This window comes from Lontra canadensis, unplaced genomic scaffold (assembly GCF_010015895.1).
Source record: "Lontra canadensis isolate GAN:19392208 unplaced genomic scaffold, GSC_riverotter_1.0 scaffold35, whole genome shotgun sequence".
NCBI classification, from domain to species: domain Eukaryota; kingdom Metazoa; phylum Chordata; class Mammalia; order Carnivora; family Mustelidae; genus Lontra; species Lontra canadensis.
The window spans coordinates 5,280,565-5,298,067 of NW_022631029.1; the positions used below are offsets into that span (position 1 = coordinate 5,280,565).

At 42.9% G+C, this 17,503-nt stretch overlaps 1 protein-coding gene across 1 annotated transcript; it reads right to left on the bottom strand.

Annotated features, from left to right (window-relative positions):
• Nucleotides 1-255: 255 nt before the first annotated feature.
• XCR1 (X-C motif chemokine receptor 1) lies at nucleotides 256-7,456 on the bottom strand. Its single transcript, XM_032867839.1, has 2 exons — nucleotides 7,315-7,456; nucleotides 256-1,374 (listed from the first exon to the last, which is right to left on the bottom strand). Exon 2 carries the CDS (start codon nucleotides 1,355-1,357, stop codon nucleotides 362-364), a length of 996 nt encoding a protein of 331 aa, XP_032723730.1. The 5' UTR covers nucleotides 1,358-1,374; nucleotides 7,315-7,456; the 3' UTR covers nucleotides 256-361.
• Nucleotides 7,457-17,503: the final 10,047 nt, after the last annotated feature.

Sequence of the window (17,503 nt, forward strand, 5' to 3'; positions counted from 1 at the left end):
ACAATTAGCACACACATGGAGCCTCAGACCCTCAGAAAGCCTTGGAGGGAATCCTTTCTGGGAATCCTTCCAAGTTTCAGAGCCTTCTGGACTAAGCAATGTCTGAAGGAATGAATTAATGAAGGAATGAATGATGAACTCAGAATCCAAGAAATGTTTTTCTGGATGGAAATATACAGTTTCCAGGTGGGAGCCACTATCTGCAGAAGAGGAGACATGAAGGACCTACTTGTGGAAGGTGGCCATGGCGTGGCCATGGCATTCCCCAGCATGCCCTCCATGATGCCCTTTCCTGCCCTGCTTCTCCCTGCTCCCACTCCAGCAGCTCTGTCCACCTCCATTGGCACCACCGAACTCCCTTTCAATAGAAGGAGGCACCCTCGTAATTGAAGGAGCCTGCTGCATGATGAGGAATGCTGGCTGCCTGCTGCCCGCAGATCCGGAAGTGCCGGAGCAGACTTTTGAGATGTCTGCGGAACTTGACCCCTACAAAAACGTAGAGCACTGGGTTGAAGCAGCAGTGGGAGAAGGCAAGGTTGCGACAGATGAGTATGGCATAATCCACCTGCTGGCTGAACTCGCAGCTCTGGATGACCTCAAGTTTCAGCAGTGTCTGCAGAAACAGGACCAGGTTGTAGGGAACCCAGCTAAGGAAGTAGGCTGCCACGATGGTGAATATCAGCCTGACTGTCCGAGGGCGCCGTTTGGACCGAGAGCGGAACAGGGTCTTGAGAATCTCCACGTAGCAGAACAGGATAATCCCGATGGAGAGCAGGAAGAAGACATTATGCTGGTAGACCGAGGTTAGGAACCCCTTCGTTTCTGAGTAGACACAGTGTGAAGAAAGCACTGTGTGGAAGATAGCATCAGGGATGGAGGACAGGATGCTGGTTGCCCACACAGCCATGGTCACCAGCACACGGCACTGGAGGGTGTGGACACGCAGGGATGAGAGGGGCCTCACCACCGACAGGTAGCGGTGGATAGTCATGATGGTCAGGAAGAAGATGCTGCTGTAGAGGCTGATGGAGAAGATCATGCTGAGGAGCTTGCAGAGGAAGTCCCCCAGCAGCCAGCCCCAGTGGTACGCCATGATCCACACTGGCAACAAGCAGGAGAACGCCAGATCTGAGAGGCACAGGTTGAAGATGAAGACATTGGTGAGGGATTCCAGGCTCTCATACTTCACTAGGACCCACAACACCAGGCTGTTGCCCACCAGGCTGAGGAGGAACACCAGGAAGTACAGGATGGTGGTGCTGATGGTGGCAAAGGTAAAGGTCTTGCTCTCACACAGTAAGCTCTGAGGATCATATTCAAAAGGGGTGGTGGACTCTGGGGTGCCTGAGGGCTCCATCTAGACAAAGAAAGCATCTGAAATGACAGAGATGCAGAGTTTCAGACCACGTGGTTAGGCTAGGATCCAGAGGACTCATATTACAGAAAAAGTGTGTGGTCCATGGTCCAGCTACCTGTGGTCACTTAACTGTAAGGTGACTAGGAACTTTGCCAGAACACGAAGTCACTAAGCATTCTGTTTAGTTTGGCAGGCTTTTTTTCTTAGCCAGGCTCTCCTGATGAAGGAAGTAGTGCATTCATTTTCATTCTGTCCTACACCCCATTTCTCCTTGGAGACTGGCATTTGAGTAGCACTAAGCTAGACCTTTCTTCCCGTAGGTGTATGAGGAAGAACAATGGAACTGGATTCAAAGAACTGAGGTCAAATTTGAGCCCCATTACTATATTTCTGGGAAAGCTATCTAACCTTTCTGAACCTCAGGTCGTCATCTATAAAATAGAGCTAATGACCCCCAAATTGTTCCTTCATTTATTTAGCAAATATCTAGTGAGCATTTACTCTGCCTCCTGGCCTCCTTCCCTTTGTCTCCCCCTTTGTCCCTCCCTTCTTTACTTCCTCTGCTCCCTCCTTTCCTTTCTTCCATAAAGTACAGAAATTCTGATATCAGGATTGTTCAGGAAACTTGCTGTCTCTTGAAACAGGTCTAAAAAGAAAGGAGGAAACATCTCTCATGGAAACTCAGGTGTGAAATAACCTCAAGACTACGATGAACACTGAGATTCTGGGAGACCCAATCGTCACCAACACAGATGTCCCCTGAAAGGGAAGTATATGCAGAGTGACCTCCAAAGGCCAAAGGAGCCATGAGGCCAAAGAAAAAAGGCCAGTAAAGTCCAGCTTGCCAAGAAATGGCTTATTAAAGGGGCTTATGGACAGAGGTGTGTCTTGGGTTGCTGCAAGATGAGTGTATCTCTGCACTCTGAGACCTCCTGTAACACCTGATTTTGTAGCCCTAGAGGCTGGGGAGTGCATAATGGGTGACGACTGGGAGGAAATGTTTGAGAATATTTGTCTGTCATTGTTGTATCTCCAGAGTAAATCAAGGCCTTTATGTTTCAAGCATATACTTAAGGGTAATTTATTATGCAAGTGGTTAGACAAAAGGAAAGAATGGTGGTTGTGGTGGTATGTGGGGGGACTGTGCTCAAGAGGGCTCCAGGTCACAGAGCGGTCATCATGGCAGATTTGTCCAAGATGGCGTCAGGCTGGTTCAAACACTAGCTAACACAGAAGATTAACTCTCTGAGCAGAAGACTGCCTCACTCGGGAGTTTGGTTTTACAGAACATCCTATAGAGACAAACAAATGGCAATAACCTAAGTGCCCTGTTGGAGGGGAGTAGCTAAGAGAACTGTATTGAGTCACACTGATTCAATCCTCTGAGTTAGTGAGGTTTGGGAAACTATGAGACTTGAAGGCCAGGAAGAGGAGAGGGAGTGACTTAAGAGCCAGAACTCTGTTTGAAAGAGGTGAGTGAAGATGTCGGGCCTTTGGGAAGGAAGACAGGAGATTGGGTGAAGGAGCTGTCCGCATCAAGTAAGAGCCATCTAATGACCTACTATGTACCAGGCACTGTACTAGCACAGGCTATTCACCTGCTCCTTCCATCCTGCGACTGTCTATAAGGCACAGCCACCCCACCTTATAGAAGAGGAAACCAAGGCTCAGACTGGTGAAGTGACCTTTTCAACAGTATAAAGCCAGTAAGCAGGAAGGAGAGCCCAGCCGGGAGCCAAATCTAAGCTCTCCTGTCTTGTACTTGGAGGAGGAGAAAGGGAAAAGTAGCCCGAGTTTCTCACTTACCTAGTTTGGGATGGGAGGAATAAAAGGGGGCGTCTCAGACATGTCCTATTTTAGGTAGTAAGTCAATTCATGTCTCCAAACACCAAAGTGAAGATTGTTGAAAATGTTACATATGGTTGGTTTCTTTTGTATTCTTTTGATTCCCAAAGAGGAATACATAAGCTTTTGTATATTTACTGTCCACTTACGTTTCTTATTTTGAAAGTATTTATGAATTTTGTTCATTTTTCTGCTTGGACTAATAATGTTTTCCTTATGAATTTTTTAAAAATTTTTAAAATATTTATTTATTTGACAGACAGAGATTACAAGTAGGCAGAGGCAGGCAGAGAGAGAGAGGAGGAAGCAGGCTCCCCGCAGAGCAGAGAGCCTGATGTGGGGCTCGATCCCAAGACCTGGGGTCATGACCTGAGCCGAAGGCAGAGGCTTTAACCCACTGAGCCACCCAGGCACCCCTTCCTTATGATTTTTTAAGAGCACTTTTTAGTACTGTCAACCTGTTGTGCTTCTTAGCTTTTAATTCTGTCCATGTCTTTTCATATATTTTTTTTTTTGACATTTAGAAAGTGGGAGTCGACATTTTAAAGAGGAGCTCATCTGATTCAATCCAATTATGTTTGACGACTTCTGACATATGCCAGGCCCTGTGACAGATGCTGGGCTTTTGGGTGGAAACATAACTAATAAATAGTCTCTATCTATAAGAGGCTTATAGTTTAGAAGGAAATTAGAAATCATACAAATGTCTGGGATTTCCTGTATTGTGATGAGTTGGAAATGCAGATATTTTGGGATGGGGCCTTATAAGCACCCCTCATATCATACAGGTGATCCCCAAAGTCTGCTGCTTGGCTCTTATCTTCTCCTGACCTAGGGCCAGTAAGCTGACCCATCTTCTTAATATCACCAGCCCAGCTGCGTGGTTATAAATTTCTCAAAATTAAGTGACTTATCCTGACAAAGAAGATATCTTGTCCCTCTTTTATTGCAATTTACTAAAAGCAAGTAGCTTGATAAAATCTCAGTGTTGTAACATATCTCATGAACACAGAACAAAACAACAGAGAGCTGGTTTGGCTTCCTTGGCTGATGATTTGTGTTGCATCGCCAAGATAAGATAATCACAGGTCTCTATGTTGAGTGGAGTTCACATTTTCTCCTCAACTCTCCAGAAAAAAGGAAGTCCTCGGGCTGGTCTGGGATGACAGGGAGCCAATGGCCAATCAACTCAACTTCCATTTCTCCCTCTTTATCTAGTTTTTTCCAGGTCTGTGGTCCTGAATAATGCAGCTTGAATGGGTTGTTAAGAGGACTTTCTAGTTCCTGCTTTGCTGGTTATCAAGTACTGAATTATTTACCATGGAAAAGATAACATAAGTGGGTTTCATTTCTCAGTAATATTTGAGTAAGCTAAGATTTGACCAACCATCCCACAGATAAGAACTATAAACCCTGGGAAAGAAACCAAAACCAAACCCCAAAACCTTCCTCTGGGCACTATTGAGCAACCAAAAGATGGTGAATACTGGAAGGGACCAGCCATTTGAAAAAGGAGAGCAACTGAATGGCACAGGTGGGATTCCCATTTTTTGGCTTTGGCCTCCGTGCAGGAGCCTGTCATAAGGGGCAGCTAAAATTCCAGTAGCAAAGTCACAATTTTTTGGTCTCGAAAAACTAGAGGGCTGAACTTAGGGCAATCACAGCCACTGGAGAGAGGGTGAGGTGACATCGCAGAGAGGAAAGGGTTAGATAGTGAGAACCCCAGGATCTGTGTGTTTACTCTGTCCAAATGTTTGGCTGACCTCTGAACCACGAATGCCCCTGTGAATGCGGAGGCGGTGAACTGAAATTGAGCTGCTGCCTACTTCATGGGAGGCAGAGTTTAGAGTCCGAGCTGGCCACTTTAATTGGGTGATAGAACAAACAACAAATAAAACAATGATTACTTTTCAAAAGAATAAAACAGAATCTGGTCTGCACAGTGTCTGTAATGATCAGGCTACAATACATCACTCTGCATGTGGAGAAATAGAAGAACATGGTCCATCCTCAAAAGGAAAAAACCCCATCAAGAAACTGACCCTGAGATGACCGAGATGTTGGAATTCATGAAATAAGCATGGAAATGCAACTCTCTTCACTGTGCTCAAGGGACTAAAGGACTAAAGGAAAATATATCCCTAATGAATGGATAGATCTCAGAAGAGAAAGACACTATATGAAAGGCCCAAAAGGAAGTGGAAACAAATAACAATAAGATATCTGGGAAAGCCAAAATAATTTGGAAGTAAAACGACATATTTCTAAAGAATCTGAGTCAAAGGAAAAAAAAAATCAAAGGCAAATTGTAAAATATTTGGAACCAAATAATAATGAAAATAACACATATCAAAATTCATGGCACACAACCAAAACATACTCAGAAATGTATACCTTTAAATGCTTATATTGGAAAAAAGAAAGGTCTAAAATTAGTGATCTAAAATCAATGACTCAGAAGCTAGGGGAACAAAAGAGTAAATTAAACCCAAAGGAATTAGAAGGAAGGAAATACAGATAAAAGAAGAAATAAAAAAATAGGGAATACAAAGAGAGGAAATGTACATAACCAAAACCAGTTGTTGGAAAAAGTTTTTAAAAATGTAATAGAACTCTAGTTAGAACATAAAGAGAGAGGACACAAATTCTGGGTAGCAGGTATGGAAGAATGGGCATTGCTACAGATCTTGTAGATTTAAGTGACTAACAAAGAAATATTATGATCAATTTTACATTAGATACAGCAATTTAAATAAAATGGACACATTTCTTTGAAAATTCAACCTACCAAAGCTGACAAGAGGTGATACAGCAAATCTGTGAAGTCCTACCTTTGTTAAAGAAATTTAATTAACTATAAAGAAAACTTTCTCACAAAGAAAACTCCGGAACTAGATGATTTTTTTCTCATGCATTCTGTCAAACTTCTAAGGAAGAAATAATACCAATCTTTTTCAAACAATCTGAAGTACAGTACAGAACACTTCTCAAATCATTTCAGGAGGCCAGCATCATCCTGATACCAAAACCAGACAAAAACATCACAATAAAGGAAACTACAAAACCAGTATCACTCATCAATATAGACACAAAAATTCCTTAACCAAGTGTTAGCGTGTCAAATCCAGCAATATACTTTAAAAGGATTATACATCAACAACAAAGTGGTGTTTATTCCAGAAATATGAGAATGGTTTAACATTTGAAAAATCAAGTAATTTGGGGCACCTCGGTGGCTCAGTTGGTTAAGCGTCTGCTTTTGGTCAGGTCATGTTCTCAGGGTTCTAAGATTGAACCCTGCATCGGAGTCCCTGCTCAGCAGAGAGTCTGCTTATCCCTCTGCTCCTCAATTCACTTGCTCTCTCTCTCTTTCGAAAAAAAAGTAAAATCTTTTTAAAAATCAAGCAATTTGTCACCATATTGACAGAATAAAGACAAAAGCTACATGACACTTTTTGATCAATGCAGAAAAGTATTTGACAGAACCCCATATCCATTCATTATGTAAACTCTGAGCAAATAAAAAATTAAAGGGATAAATTGACATCTACAAAAGCTATTTCACTCTTCTGGTGGTTATTCATTCCTATACACAAAATATCATAGGCACTTCTGGTCTGGGGTTGGGAGGTCTTGGGGATGCACAAGGGAAAATGGTGCCAAACCCCAAATCACTGTGAGTTATATTCTAGGAGCCCGGTCCCCTTTTGCCTGTCACTGTCTTCCCTCCCTGTCTCTGCTTGCTCAACCCCAAAAGATCAAAGTTAGCCTTCCTATGCTTCTGGATCGAGAAACATAGATCTTAATTATCCAACCACTGATAATAATGCCTGACCTAAAGGCTAGGCACCAGATAACCCCCTATACTTTCTTTCTTCAGCAGAGGGAAAAGAAAAACATGTACATGATAGGTCTACTCAAAGTGCTTGGACCAGGTTTTTAGCAATGCAGATTTAGGGAAATCCGCAGACCGCAGGGCCTCAGAGGCTCTGGAAGTAGGAGTCAGGACTCTGAATATTTACTAGCTCTCCTGTTGATTCTCATGCCCACCTGGTACATGCTATTAACATCAGAGGAAAACATAAGTTAGAAATGTTTGTAAAGGAACTCACCTAGATCTACACCTCTTTAGATGCGTCTTGAGCGAGAAATGGCACTTCTCTGCTGCATATTGTGCTCCAAGAAACTGAAACACTGCCCTGCCCAGAAGGTTAAAGGGAAGACGGTTGCAGTTGCGTCTAGTCTCAGAGGGAGGCAGGGAGCCTTGACTAATCCCTCCTCTCCTTCTCCTGGTTTCCCGGATTGACCCACCCTCAACCTCCCGACTCCCACCCAAGCCATCCAGTCAGAACTGGCCCCATTGCTGATCACCTGACCTATCTCCAAAAGCAGGTGTGGTTCACAACTTAAGGGTCATCTGGGCCCCTGGGTCCCCCTGAGAAAAGAGTCAGGTAATTTTGGAGTTGCAAGGAATCCTAAAGGATAAATTTTTAAAAAGTTGCATCTGTATTTTAGTAAAATTTGTATTTATTAACATACAGTTATGTATGATGTTGGCGATGACGATTTTATTTTATTATTTTATTATTTATTTATTTGACAGAGAGAGAGAGAGAGAGCGCTTGAGCACACGAGCAGGGGGAGCAGCAGAGGGAGAGAGAGAAGCAGGCTCTCCGATGAGCAGGGAACCGGATGCGGAGTTTGATCCCAGGACCCTGGGACGGTGACCTGAGCCAAAGGTAGATGCTTAACTGACTGAACCATCCAGGACCCCCAATGATGATGATTTTAAATTGAGATAACATTCATGGAACAAAAAATTTACTACTTTAAATTGTAGAATTCTGTAGTGTTTAACATATTCATAATATTTACAAGCATCTTTGCTATTCAATTCTGGAACATTTCCAGCCCCCCAAGAAAAATCCCATACTTGTTAGCAGTCAACCCATTTCCCTCCATCCCCCCAGCAACCACTAATCTACTTGCTGTCCTCATGGTTTTGCCTATTCTGGACTTTTCATCTGGGTGAAATCTTATACTATGTGACCTTCGGTGACTGGCCTCTTTCACGGAGTATAATGTTTTGAAGGCTCATCCATATTCTGGGATGTATCACTACTTCCTCCCATTTTGCAGTTGAATACTATTCCACTGTATGGATACACCACATTTCATTTACCCATTCATCAGCTGAGGGACATTTGGGTTGTTTCCACTTTGGGGCTATTATGGATAATGCTGCCCTGATCATTCATGGACAAGTTTTTGTGTGGACATGTATTTTCAGTTCTCTTGCCTACATACCCAAGAGGGGAATTGCAGGGGTGTATGGTGACTCTATGTTTAAACTTTCTGGGGGAACTGCCAGACTGCTTTTCACAGAGCTGTACCATTTTGCTTTTCCACCAACAGTGCATGAGGGCCCCAGTTTCCCCCTTTCTTCACCAACACTTGTTCATTTTTTCTCTTTCTTTCCTTTTTAAATTACAGAGTATGAAATGGTAGCTCACCATGATTTTGATGCACATATCTTTCATGGATAACAATGTTAAGTATCTTTTCATATGATTGTTGGTCCTTTTGGGTATTTCCTTGAGAAGTATCCATGCAGAAACTTCCCCTTTCTCAAGTTTGGGTTATTTGGCTTTTTATTATAAAATTGTTAGCATTATATATTCTGGATACTAGAGTCTTCTCAGATGTATGATTTGCAAATAACTTTTCCCATTTTGTGAGAACTTTTTAAATTTGTTGAGAGTGTCCTTTCATACACAAAAGTCTTTAATTTTGATGAAGACCCATTTATATATACATTTTTAATTCTTACGATAAATTATATTAGGATAATGCTGGCTTCACAGGATGAGTTTGGAAGTGTTCCTTCTGCTTCTATCTTCTGAAAGAGATTATAGGGAATAGATGTAATTTCTTCTTTAAATGTTTGGTAGAATTCACCTACAGGCCATGTGGTCTGGTGATTTCTGTGTTGGAGAGTTATTAATTGTTGATTCAATTTCTTAGTAGATAGAAGCCTATTCACATTATCTGTTTCTTCTTGTGTGAGTTTTGACAGGTTGTATATTTGAAGGAATTGGTCCATAGGTTATCAAATTTGTGAGCATAGTACTGTTCGTAATATTCCCCTATTACTTTTTAATGTTAATGTAGTTTGTAGTGATGTCTCCTCTTTTGTTTCTGATATTAGTAATTTGAATCCTCTCTTTCTTAGTTTGACTAGACACTTATTGATTGTATCAAAATTTTCAAAGAACCACCGTTGGTTTTATTGATTTTCTCTACAAAAATGGGATCATATTATGCCCACTGATATATCCTTTTTCCTTTAAGCAAAGTGGCACGAACATCCTTCCAAGCCCATTTTATTCTAGCAATTGAAAAGGGTTCCACCACATTGTGGTGCCATATTTTACCTACTTTCCTGTCAATGGACGCCTGGTTTGCTTCCAAGTTTTAAAATTATCCCAATGATACAGGGAACATCCCTGAAGCTATACCTTTAATGCACTATATTGACATTTCTATGGGATGGATTTTTCAGAAGTGGTGGATTTCTGGGTCATATGTGAATTTTACATTTTGTGTATGTGAAAATGTATGTGAATTTTACATTTTGGTGCATATTGCCAGATTGCCCTCTATGGAGGTGGTTATTTATTTAAATTTCCACAATAGTGTACAAATGTCCCCATTTCCATGCACCTGGTCAAAATTGGATGTTACTAGCTTTAAAAGTTTTAGTCATTTTGAAAGGAGTAGAGAAGTATCATGTTGTTTTGATTCAAACTATATATTATCTTTAGCTAGACATTTTTCCCCACAGCTTTGTTGGCTAATTATGGGTGTGTGTGATTGCTCTTTGCCAAAGTAGGTAATTATCGAGAGGACTCATATAGGAAGTGTTTAACAAATGTTTATTCCCTAAATATGAAGCCACAATTTGAAACTAAGGAGTTCACAATTCCTCATGTTTGGTTTTAGTGTGAAAAAGAAGTCATGGTTTTGCCTTAAACAGAAAGTTCCAAAATACTGCTCAGGCTGGACGAAGGTGGAACTGAGTTCCAGCCTTGTGCAGACTGGACGGACAGAAGGGGAAGTCCAATCTTGGGTACAGCCCAAAGCGGACAGAGGCCTGGTTACCACAGTTCGGGTCTGGACCCATCTGTGGGGAAGTGGGATTCAGGGCAGAGACCAGCATCAACAGAGGTCTTTGGCATCAGCATCAGAGTGGGACTCTTGGCAGGAATTAAATTCTGTAACAGGAACTGCTGACTCTAGATCCCCTGGTTCCCATAATCTAACTGGGCCAAGTATAAGATAGATGATTCTCTTTGAGACCATACACATGAGACCAGGCATAAGCGTATGTACATCAAAGGTCTTGAAGCTATAAGAGCCCTTGGAAGTGCATCCTGGCCTCACTGGGTGGTACATTCATGGGGAACATCTTTAGTCATGGAAGTGAAGAGGGCCACCTCGAGTAGCCACAGAGGCCAAGGATCTCATGGAAGGGTTAGAAGGGATGAGCACCACAGTTTGTGGATGACAACACAGGAGACCACTTCAGGAACCTCATTATTAACTGAAGTTGGCTTTGGGGGGTGGGGAGGATGGTTCTGAAGTCCTGCAGGGCAGGGGAGTGGAGTGTGTGCCAGAGCCATTGTAATCTGGATTTTGAGGTTAGCATGATCTTATTTGAAACTGAGGCTAGAGAGCTTGGGGTCCCTCTAGTTATGCCAGAGTCCAAAGCAAAGTTAGATCTTTGGGAGGAAATTAAATAGTCTTAGCTTCAAGAGTTATAGGAAGACATGACTCCATGAAGGTCACAGTATGTCACTGCACAATAGTGCCTCAAAGTTATTTTTAAAAATTAAATTTATCTTATTATTGTCATTGAATAGGTAATAGAGTCACAGGAGTTAATGTGGATCACAGATCAAAATCAAAGATCCAGGGGTGCCTGGGTGGCTCAGTCATTAAGTGTCTAAGTGTCTTAACCATTAAGTTTGGCTCAGGTTATGATCCCGGGGTCTGGGATTGAGCCCTGTATTGGGCTCCCCGCTCAGCAGGAAGCCTGCTTCTCCCTCTCTCACTCGCCCTGCTTGCATTCCCTTTCTGGCTGTGTCTCTCTCTGTCACATAAATAAAATCTTAAAAAAAAAAATCAAAGATCTATATTGAAAAACAAAGGAATTCACACCTCTATATTAATAATAAGTAGGAAAGTAAATAGGTGAGTGGGGAGGGCTCTGCTTATGGGAGAGGTCAGTAGGTAACTGCGGAGGTGGAGTTGGGGTTGGAAGATCACTGTACAGCCATCAGAGAGAAGGCTAATTCAGGGAAGAACCTCCAATGGTTGCTAATTCTAGGATTGGGCTTTTTCCCCCCATTTTTTTAAAAATTTCTTTTCAGCGTAACAATATTCATTGTTTTTGCACCACACCCAGTGCTCCATGCAATACATGCCCTCCCTAATACCCACCACCTTGTTCCCCCAACCTCCCACCCCCCACACCTTCAAAACCCTCAGGTTTTTTTTCAGAGTCCATAGTCTCTTATGGTTCACCTCCCCTTCCAATTTCCCCAATGGATTGGGCATTTTTGATGAGGCACAGGATATCTGCATGGTTCTGAATGGTTTCCACACAGACTACTCATTAGTTACAAAGACAGCAATAGTAATTGTATAGCAGAGAAATCGGACAACACTTTGACCCAATGATCAGATTTCACATCCCCAGTGAAGGGCAGATGGACGTCAAGTGCCTCCAGATACGATGTCCAGAGGAGGACACAATATGGCTCCTGTAGTATCCAGACAGGGATGCATGACCTGAATCTGAAGATGGTGAATCATCAGATAGATCCAAGTGAGGAATGTCCTATTAAAAAAGCAGGGAGCTCTATTGTTCAAAAATGTCAATGTCAAGAAAGGTGAAGAAGGCTGAGGAAGTTCCTGATTAAAGGAGGTAAAGGACACGACAGCTGAATGCAGCATGAGGCCCTAGACTGGGAGATCCTGTGCTAGAGGAAAAAGTGTAATGAAGAACATGATTGCATCAACCAACTAAGCCGGGACACCCATAAGTAGATTAGATACAAGGGCTAGGTTAACACAGAGCCTACTGATGTTGGTCAGTGCAATGTGGCTATGTACAAGGATGTTCCCATTCTTTGGAAGTGCACCCTGAAATATGTAGGGGTAACAGGTTCTACAGTTTCCTTTCACATAACTCAGAAAGGAAGGTCCGGACTGAATGCACATGATACCACCTGTGGGATAAAATGTTAATAATAGGTGAATCTGTGAGAAAAGTTTGGAAGTGCCGTTTTGCATGGTTCTTACACTTGCCAATTTTTCTGTTTGAAATTATTTTCAAATGAATAGTGAAAAAGCTTGAAAAAACCCAAATGTATGCAGTGCAAAAATCTTACTGTCAATCTGTCCCATGCCCCAAACACTTGTATTAATTCCTTGTGTTCCCTCCTAAAGTGTCCTTTTAGAAACACAATCAAGTATGGACATTTACACGCATATTATTTTTGCTTGAAGTCACAATCTAGAGATTTTTAGCCTCTCAAGAAGCCACATCAATAGAATCTTCCTTTTATAATTTCTCCACAAGTCTTCATTATCAGCATAACATGCAGGGGTGTCCCCCTTTTGTTGAGTCAGCAATAACAAATACCGAGTCATGATGACATCTTTCCTTCTCCTCCCTGTGGAGGTGAGTGACCCACAGCTCTCCTGGTTCATCCTAGGAAGCACTGGCCGGTCTAAAGCAGTGGTCTATATACATGACTCATGAGATGAATCTTAGGAGCTGATAATCAGCCAAGAGCTGGAATGGCTGACCTAAAGAAATGAGGTAACGAAGGCATCTGTAACTTGGAGTGGGAAAAAGAGAGTTTCTCCTAAGTTGTATTCCTTGGTGTCTTCTGGAGCATGGAGCTCAAGCCAGCAAGAAGGAAATAGAGATCCTCAGACACCCTTCTGGAGACTCTGATTCCATAACTGCAAGGTGTCTAAGGTAATTGGGACTCTCACCTATCCAGCGGGAGGTACACACAGAGAAACATCTGTTTAGGGAGCAACTATCATTCTGGCAAGTATTGACCTTGTCACAAGCAACACTCTGAAGAAGACATTATCAATATTCAGATTTTACCCATGAGCCAGCAGAGGGGCCCAGATGTAAAGTCAATTGCCCACAGTCAAAGAACAAGAAAATGGTAACTAAGTGGGAGAGGGAGGAGAGGAGGGAAAAAGAGAATCTTAAGCAGCCTCCACGCGCAGTGCAGAGCCTGATGCAGGGCTCAGTCTCACCACCCTGAGATCATGACCTGAGCCAGAATCAAAGAATGAGAGGCTTAACCGACTGAGCCACCCTGGTGCCCCACTAATGTATACTCTTTTTATTTTTATTTTTTTAAAGATATTTTATTTATTTAACAGACAGAGATCACAAGTAGGCAGAAAGGCAGGCAGAGAAAGAGGAAGGGAACCAGGCTCCCTGCTGAGCAGAGAGCCCAATGTGGGGCTCCATCCCAGGACCCTGGGATCACAACCTGAGCTGAAGGCAGAGGCTTTAACCCACTGAGCCACCCAGGCGCCCCCTAATGTATACTCTTAATCAGATACGTATACAGGAGAAGTTTTTAGAGATCATGTATTTGATATCTTAGGACATTTTAGTCAAACTAAAGTATATAATGAGAAAGAGGGCAAAGAAAAGGATGAGCTCCGGGCTTCTGTTTACCAGCTCAAACTCTGCATAAATGACCTGAAAACTTCTGTATCTATCCTTAAAGAAACTCTATTTCCTACAGCCACAAGCCTGAGATTTCTGAACACCAAACAACTCTCAACCTGCAAGTGTTTGAATTACAATGTAAATTAAATCCGCAGTACTACACAAGGTGTCTTCTGTTAAAGTGAGGGCATTGGCTGGGATGTCCTGGGATTCTGATAACTGGAATGGGGACATATAGGAAGATCTCAAGGAAGCTGAGGGTATAGAATCCCTAAATCCTCCTGAGTCTTCTTTGCCAATAGAAGCAGTCCTTCTACCTATGTCTGACTCACCAAGTCGTCAAATGGATGTTGTACATATGAGATGAGGCCCAGGCAGTCCCTGAAGGCAAAAGTAAGTCATATGAGGAATTAGCTCAAATGCTCATGGCCCCTATTTATTCTTGCTACACTACCTTCTCTCTTCAGCTACACATCTATGACCTCACGAGCAGTTCCCTAGGACCCATTGAATGAAGAAGAAAAAAAACTCATGTCTGGTTTACAGCTGGTTCTGCATGACATGCAGGTACCACCCACAAATGGTGGCATCTCTCTTTGGGACATCCCTGGATGACAGGGATGAAGGTAAATCCTCTCTGCAAGCAGAATTTTGAGCATCGCACCTGGTTGTTCATTTTGCTTGGAAGGAGAAATAGGTACTCAAACACCCAGTCCTGCTATTTATAGACATCCTCTGAGTTCAGTCCCCACAGATCTCATCCTGTACAGAGCAAGTTTGCTAGTTGACTTCAGATAGAAAATATTACTTCCCCGATTTCCACGTTCAGGGACAGAGTGGTAAAGAACTCTGTCATTTCTATGGAACATGCAGTTTTTCAGGTTCCTTTCCTACTTCTACCAAAAAGAGGAAAGGGTACTTGGCCATTTTTCACTTCCATTTGCCTGAAGTCTTAATACCCATGACCAGTGTCCCCTCCACAAAGTTTTTCCCTTTGGTAAAAATTGAGGTACATGTAAGGTGGTTGTACACTTACTGATATATATATTTGTAATGACAAATGTGCATACGTTTATAAGCATAAAGTCATACTTTCACCTGACATCTTACAACTGTCTTGCATACAGCTGCAAAAATGGTAACTCTTCCCCTAGACAGGTTGCAAAGTCCTTGGGTGATATTCATTCTTTTCCTTGATCCTGTGTAACTTGAATACACGATATAAAGTTAATTATTATTATTATGACACCTCATGTTAGCAGACAAGAGAGCAAGAGAGGGAAGAAAACAAAAATATTTGCTTAATACATGTGTATATAACCTATATATGTACATAAACATATTCATAATGAAACAAGGAAGAAATATTCATAATAATGATAGTTCTCATTTCTGTATCTGGTCACATGGTCACAGCTTGCATTTACAGCTATATTCTTCTACTACTTGTTCCGTATTATTCCCTTTGCCCTCAGCAAGTCCCTTAGCTGGTGGTGGTTCTTTGCCTAGTGGGTGACCCAAACCTTCACACCTAACACCTGGACCATTAGCATTTCTGTTTGAATTGGGTTGTTGTGGTTTCCCACTGACTTTAATCATAGGACTTGGTAATACACTTGGTATACACCCTAAGGGATCTGATCTCCTGTACTCCAGACATATTCTTTTTTACTTCTCTGGTGCAGTAGAAGATCAGTTTCCTCTTGGGGGCCTGGATCAATCACCCCGCCAGCACAGTAACTTCCTTTTTTGACCCAGAGGCAAGAAGATTCCAAAGTGGCCAGTTGGTCATCTCAACTTCTGGTTCAGTGAAATCATTTGTCTCCCGGTGGAAGCATGTGCATTGTGGTCTAAGGGCTCTCCCAGCCAACCCCTTGCTCCCTTTCCCTTTATCCTTTCACATTCCACCCCCCCAAAATCTCCTGTACATCTGATCCTCACTTGGTATCCGCTTTTGAGATTCCAAGGGAGGAGAAGCTCAAGGGCCATCTGAGGGTCTTAAGTCTGGCATGGGGCCATCCTTCTCTCAGGAGGAATAGGCAGGAGAAATAGGGCCTGGGGCAAGGAGCAGGATGAGGAGGCTGACAGCATTCAGAAGGCCCACCCACCTCTCTGTTGGAACTTTCAGACTGTCTCCCGCTGGGTGGCTGGGTGCTCATGCAGGCAGAAGGTGAAAGGCAGACCTGGAGGGATGAATGGTAGACTCCCCTTCAGAGCCTTGGGTAACCCATCCCAATCCAGTCTCCTTTGATGCACGCTCGCACTTGCCCACTGCACTCCACCACGCATGATGCTTCCTCTGCATTAAGACTCTCTTGCTTCCCTCTCTCCTAGTTCATTACCACTCCTCCTTGGCTTAAACTTCACCCTCTTGAACATGTCAGGCTCTTTGTTGATTGTGTTCTTTTGTACCAAGGCATTTCTCTACTCATTGCAACATTTTTATCCAATAATGACTTGTTTAATCATCATAATGCCGTAGCCAACATTTACTGAGCGCTTACCACATGCCAAGCACTGTGTAACCATTTGCTAGACTTTATTCTAGACTATACTCTCCATGAAGGCAAGGAGAATCTTCTTTCTTGTTTGTGCTCTATCTCTCCAGGGCCTAGGACAGTGCCTGGAACATACTAGAGGTTCAACAAACGTGTGGAGTAAAAATCCCCACAATGAGCCTAGCAAGTCTTTCCTTGTGCTTTTGTAGTATAAGAGATTAAATATGGTTGCAAATGTTTTACTGATCCTTCCACTGAGAGAAGTCTAATTCCCCTCTCCTTGAATGCGGGCTGGTATAGGTAACTTGCTTGACCCACAGAATGTGGTGGAAGTGACATTCTGGGATTTTTAGGTTATAAGAAGCCTGGCTGCCTCCAGCTTGGTCCCTCTTGTTGGGCACCCTGAACCATCACCTACAGAGTCCAGCTGCATGGGGCCACCATGCTGCTGAGGCCGCATGTGTGATGCTGGTAGTTCCAACCGAGCTCAGCCATCTGGTGTCCAGCCTTCTCTGCTGAGGGCCAGACCTGTGAGGGAAGCTGCCCTGGAGAAGCTCACTGACTAGCTCAATAGTTCCAAGGGGTCTCTGTTGAAGCCACATGCCAAAGAAACCCTGCTCAGATTCTTGAGCCACAAAATTATGAGATAGAATTAAATAGCTCTTATTTTGGCCTCTCTATCTGGGTACTTCATTACAAAGCAAGAGTCATTATACATAATATTGGTTAGGGGGAAATCCCCAGGTTGATTTTCCATCTCACCTTCACCCATCCCACACTGTTGGGTTTCCCTCGAGGATTGTCACCACCAGAAGTCTTGCTAACTCTCCCCCAACTTACCTTTGATGTGGCTTGCGGAGAGCTACCTTTTCTACTTAGCTTCCATTTGTAACAATGCCTGGAAATCCCCCAAGTGCAGACCTGCCTTGCTCTGTGGCAGAGCTCCAACAACTGCGTTGTCCTGGGTCACCTGCCCCATCATCAGATGACCCCTTTGACCTTGGGTGACAAGGAAATCACCAACTCCCG

Coding starts and splice junctions, on each gene's coding strand:
- XCR1 (XM_032867839.1), bottom strand. CDS start 1,357: ATGGAGCCCTCAGGCACCCCAGAGTCCACCACCCCTTTTGAATATGAT.